The sequence below is a fragment of the Entamoeba dispar genome, genomic scaffold (genome assembly GCF_000209125.1).
Source record: "Entamoeba dispar SAW760 scf_1105229461101 genomic scaffold, whole genome shotgun sequence".
NCBI lineage: Eukaryota > Evosea > Mastigamoebida > Endamoebidae > Entamoeba > Entamoeba dispar.
This window is the reverse complement of record NW_001854524.1, coordinates 24,715-30,385: the sequence shown is the minus strand read 5'-3', so window position 1 is coordinate 30,385 and position 5,671 is coordinate 24,715. Positions and strand designations below refer to the sequence as shown.

The 5,671-nt window shown below is 20.4% G+C and overlaps 1 protein-coding gene across 1 annotated transcript, besides 18 other annotated features; it reads right to left on the bottom strand.

Moving 5' to 3' along the window:
• Positions 1-151: a sequence feature (AT_rich).
• A 36-nt stretch (positions 152-187) lies between these two features.
• Positions 188-362: a microsatellite.
• A 109-nt stretch (positions 363-471) lies between these two features.
• Positions 472-634: a microsatellite.
• Positions 635-754: 120 nt separating this feature from the next.
• Positions 755-875: a microsatellite.
• An 88-nt stretch (positions 876-963) lies between these two features.
• Positions 964-988: a sequence feature (AT_rich).
• Positions 989-1,157: 169 nt separating this feature from the next.
• Positions 1,158-1,307: a microsatellite.
• Positions 1,198-1,374: a microsatellite.
• Positions 1,375-1,394: 20 nt separating this feature from the next.
• Positions 1,395-1,540: a sequence feature (AT_rich).
• A 197-nt stretch (positions 1,541-1,737) lies between these two features.
• Positions 1,738-1,786: a sequence feature (AT_rich).
• A 412-nt stretch (positions 1,787-2,198) lies between these two features.
• Positions 2,199-2,278: a sequence feature (AT_rich).
• Positions 2,279-2,331: 53 nt separating this feature from the next.
• Positions 2,332-2,508: a microsatellite.
• Positions 2,390-2,561: a microsatellite.
• A 328-nt stretch (positions 2,562-2,889) lies between these two features.
• Positions 2,890-3,078: a repeat region.
• Positions 3,079-3,083: 5 nt separating this feature from the next.
• Positions 3,084-3,257: a microsatellite.
• A 55-nt stretch (positions 3,258-3,312) lies between these two features.
• Positions 3,313-3,341: a sequence feature (AT_rich).
• Positions 3,342-3,645: 304 nt separating this feature from the next.
• Positions 3,646-3,708: a sequence feature (AT_rich).
• Positions 3,709-4,024: 316 nt separating this feature from the next.
• Positions 4,025-4,057: a sequence feature (AT_rich).
• A 294-nt stretch (positions 4,058-4,351) lies between these two features.
• Positions 4,352-4,933, bottom strand: EDI_077370 (uncharacterized protein; the record flags this gene model as incomplete). The annotated part of the gene is made up of 1 exon (XM_001738093.1): positions 4,352-4,933. One exon carries the CDS (start codon positions 4,931-4,933, stop codon positions 4,352-4,354), a length of 582 nt encoding a protein of 193 aa, XP_001738145.1.
• Positions 4,934-5,670: 737 nt separating this feature from the next.
• Position 5,671: part of a sequence feature (AT_rich) that runs on past the window's edge.

The following is a 5,671-nucleotide window of genomic DNA, read 5'->3' as shown; positions in this document are numbered from 1 at the left end:
TTATATTACATTTTTTATTTACATTAAATTATCATCATTTATATTTAATTTATAATTTATTTGTATTTTATTCATTTCTTGTTGTTTATTAAACAAAATATATTATTCATTTTAATTGAATTATTTAAAAAATACAATTCATTATATTTATGATCATTCTTCATTATTTGTATTATAAATATAAAACTATCATTATTATCATATCGTTAATTCATTTGATTATTAATATATTACTTATTAATGTATTACCATTTCTTTTTATTTATCACATTTTATTCTTGTTGATGATTATTATTGAAAATATATTATTATATTGTTTATTTTAAATTATTAACTCATAATTATGATTATTGTATTATTGTATTCATTTCTTCATTACTTTCTAATTTATTTAAAGATTAAATCATCTCATTATTTCTAATTATTATATTTAGATTTATTAATGTATCATTTTTATGAAATGTCATCTGTTTCATTTATCTTTTTATTATTTATTCTTTTTATTCAATTATTTAATTTCTTATTGTTATTCATTATTGTATTATTTCTATTCATTTATAACAATTCTTAGATAATTTAATAATTCATTACATTATTTCTGTTTCTATTTCTTTATTATTTATTATTCTTATTTCTAATGAATGTTGATTGATATTATAAATTAATTTCATTGCATTTATCATTCTTTTCATCTTATTCATCATGTTATTCATTTTTATATTTGTTAAATTAAACTTAAAACAATACCACCATCTTATTTTTATCATTTATTCATTATTGATTTTCTTATTTGTTCATTATTTCTTTACATTCTTATTCATGTTTATTATGTTTTAGTTTATTAAACTAGTATTTAATTAATCTTTCTTCATTTAAAGAATTATGTGATTATTCCAATAATAATCATGTTTATGTTTATTATCATTCTTGGTATTCCACTTGAACAATCATCTTCAATACATGTTTATTATTATAATTAAATTTATATCATGATTTACAATATGATAGTACACATTTTGTACTCCTTTATCTCCACATTCATATCATCTACGCTCTTTATTAATTTCTTTATCCAACTTTTTATCTCTTTTAACTCTATAATTGAACTGACAAAATCACAATTTTTATTCTAAGAGCAAACTCATTTCAAAAGAATATTTTAATTTCAACTTTATGTTCATTCTTATTTATAGTACATTTTTCTTATTATTTTCTAAATTTCCTTTTTCTCTTATTTTTTTACATACCTTTGTTATTTTCTTATTTTATATCCAACCATTTCTTTGATTCTTTTTATATATATTTTTTAGTATCTAGAATATATTCTGTATTATCTCTTTCTATTTTTCTTATTTTCTTTTTCCTTTTTTTTTTAAAAAAAAACATATTTTCTGATATTATAATTTAAAATTTATATTTATTCATTAAATTTACCTGAATATAGTCTTTCAACATTTTAATTATCTTATATTGATTTATTATATTGATATTAGTTAATATGATATAGAAATTAATTCTTTCTTTATTTTTTTTAATAAAACCTTATATATCCATTATCATATCAATATCAATTAATTTACTAAATAAATTTTATCATCTAAAATATAAAGTACTAATAATTTGAAAGAAAGTGAAAAAGTATATGATTAATAATCAAAATCATTATTCAAAAATTCTATTCTTAGATAAAAAAAATGCATTTAATTCATCAATTATCTCTGCTTTCAATTAATTCTCTTAATTTTATTATTTCATTTATTTAATAAATTTTATTAAAACTAAAATACCACATCCTATTAATACAACACAACAGAAAACTGCATTATTAAATCAATAACAATGTTTTGAGATTGTACAAATGAAGAAATTAATGAAAAATCTAATAAATAATCTCTTTATTATTACATTCAAAGTCACTTCTTGTTTTATTTTAACTTCATCATTTTAACGATTTTAAATTCTATAATTCATTCTTGACTTCATATTGTTTCAATTTCTATTATCATATCTGATCTTGATAGAGATTTTTTATTAGAGTTTCAACATAAATGAATTGAATTTGATATCCATTTACTTCTTATTCAAGAATTATGAATTCAAGATGAAATTGATATTGAACTAACACATTTTGAATGATTATTTGATATTTGAATTAAGAATTGATGAATAATGTTATAAAATGATAAATAGAAATGTTGAAATAATCAATATAAAATAAATAACAATCATTTGAATGATATTATTAATAAAAATGAGTACAAATATAATAATTTAATTTCATCTACTTCATCTATTCATATTCAATAAAATTGAAATAACACTACACATTAAAAATGAAAAATATAAAAGAAATAAAAAAATATAGAATGAGTGATTTATACGAATAACCAACAAAACACAAAATATGTATTAAAATGAAAACAAATAAGAAATGAAAGAATATATAATAAAATAAGAAATTATTAAAACAAGAGAAAAAGAACAAACAAATAATAAAAAAAAGAAATATAAACTTACACAATAAGTAAGAATAAGAAAATAGAATATAAATAATAAATTAACAATTAATAACATTAAGATAATGTTCAGATGATAATTTCTTCATACACATCACTCTCTAATGAGTCTACTTCTTCTAGCTCTTCTATATCTCTATATTCTTCATATTAATCACCACCAATATTTCATAAAATATTTCATATTTGATATTATATCTTTTACCATTATTTCACTTCCAAATTTGACTCTTTCACTTCTTAGTAATCTATTTATTTCTTTATTATCAATACACATACTATTATTACGAATAGGACAATTATTATTCTTGTTAATCTTTTACTTTTCTAATATGCTCATGTAATTTCATATACTTATTTATTTTATTTATAAATACATTACTTATGTTCTTATCTCTTACTATTATCATATCTATGACTAATACCTCTCTTTTTTTTAAATCTCTGAGATAAATGTCTAGTCTTTTATGAAAATTTCCTTCATTTTTATTTATTATTTGTATTTAAAATCATAAGTATTTTATCTCTATTCTTCTTTTATTTTTTCCTAATTCTTCTTTCCGAATAAAAAATAAAAATATAAAAAGAAGAAAATAAAATAGATAAGAACTTTGAAAATACAAGATAGAAGCAAGATTAAAATAAGTAAAGAAGAAGGAATGAAAATAATACAAAAGAAGAAAGAAAAAACAAGAAATAGATAAGAACAAAGAATAAACTATGAAGAAAAGTAAATAAAAAGACATCATATCAAAACTATAATCAACTGAATAATTTTTAACAAGATGGATTTAACAAAATAATTATAAATAAATAGTAAATATAGAACATCTGAATCTATAATAAGGAATTCAAATCAAAATAATTTTGTGATATTAATAAATATAGAATAACCTATAAGAATCTTGTAAAAGAATAACAACTTCTAGTGTAATTGTGTGGTTTGTTCACGTTGTGCTGTCACTCTCTAAAATAAAGATACAAGAAAATCAAAGTAAGTATGTTTTAAATAAAACAAACATTAATGAAAGTCCAATAAAAACAAATCTCCTAATTAACCCTGTTAATATTCTTATATAATACAAAATAGCATTAACCAGTGAAAATGCATAAAGATAATAAATGACTCTTATTTAATGAATTATAAAAAGTCAAAATATTAAACTATTGAAACAAATAAATATTAAATAAACAACCAGCAAATCAATAATCTGATACAAGCCATGAGGAACTTAAAGTAATACGTAGTTAATTTTAAAGAATGAAGTGTCATATATTTAATGACAGTATGAATTATAAGTCATTGTTTTATGATACAATTCTTTTAAACATTGCAAATTTGTTCTATAATTAAATTGAAAAGTAATAAACAGAATAACAAAAATACCTAAAAAAAAAGATAAGGTGTTAGAAGATATCAGGTATCTAGTTTTTTTCTTCCATATTATTTGTTCTTGTTTTTGATATCAAATATTAAATTAATCTAGAAAACCAATGTTCCTAATTCGATTTTTATTAATTAAAAAAAAAACAATAAAATTGCGTGTGTGGTTAAACCAAAGTATGCCTAGTTTATTGAATATAACAGTTTGTTATTAACTGTGACTAAAGGATCATAAGACCAAATATCTAGATTGAAGGAATTATTAAGAAAAGTATTAAGAGAGAATAAGAAGTATATAATTCATTGGACTTTAGAAGAATAAACAATTTTATTTTGTTGGAAAAAACTTTATTGGATATAGATTGTTACAAAAGGATTTTGGATGTTATTCTATAAAAAGAATAGTATAAAAAAAGAACAAAAAAGATTTATCAAACAAAAAGAATTTGATTTACAAAGAAAGAAATGGTGAGAGTTCGTTTACACGAATAATTCTGTCTGGTGAAGGTAATTTTGAATTAATGTACAAATAAATTGATTGACCAATTTTTTTGATTTGGTTAGTTGAATATAGTAATTGATTATGAAAATAAATATGAATTGAACCATGAATACCATCACGGTCTTCAAATCCAATTTCAAAGATATAATCTTCTCCTAACATATCTTCAAATAAGTGAATGGTTTCAATATGTTTTAAGTCTTGAATTCTTCTTTGTGCCGTTAAGTAACTTATTCCATTTCTTGTTTCTGAACTAACCATTTCTGAAGCCCGTGTTTTAATAAATTTTTGAACATCAAAGACAAAACGGTCCTCTTTAGGATTACATGAAATTGCTTCTTTCACTTTCATAAATTGAAGTGATGTTTTAGTCTTTTTCTGAGGCTTTGTCATAACAAATTCATAGTGAGGAGATAATAAAGCAAGTAATACACACTCAAAATCAACCTGAAGTTGTAAAGCTTCTTGGCGAGAAAGTTTTATATTTTTATTGCATCTTCTATACTTCTTTCTCGTGACAACAGAGTTCATTCGACTTTTCGAGATATTTTTTTAAAAACTTTAAATAGTACCATTTTGCACAACATTCTTAATTAAGTAGTTGTTAATAAAAAGAATCGCAGTTTTATTTTCATTTTATTGAGAGACAAAATTATTTCTATAGCCGAAAAGAGCCAATTTGTGAGTAATTCCACTTTATTAGTCTAATTATCCAAAATATTTTCACTCTTCTTTAGTTAAAAAAAAAAAATTGTAGTTTAAATCTATTTTTAATCCTATCATCTTTTTTTTCTAAAAAAATGACAAAGTCTCAGTTGAACTTAGGTACACTTTAGAAACTGAAATAATAGTAACTAGTTTCTTGTTTACTCACAAAATTATTTTCGACTTAATATATTTATTCTGTTACTAATTTAATAGTTACAAAAGTTTATTAAATGGTTCTTTCTCAACTCTCCTCTAACCTCGACGTTTTCTCTTACAAACATTTCAGTTTTTATTGAAAAGCAGATCCTTTCTTAAAAAAACCTCTAATTTTTAAGTGCTCTGTTCATTATACATTAAAACCATCATTTTGAATTTTGATTATTTGAACTAATCCTAATAATCTTCCTAGAATCTTTTTCTTATATAAATTTGATTTATTAAAAAGAGTCTTTAGTATTTACTTGTTTTTAAATTGCTTTCTTCTATTTATTTGACTATATAATAGGATATTTTAAATGATTTAGTCATACTTCTGTTTAGATCTTTTCACACTCAAAATCA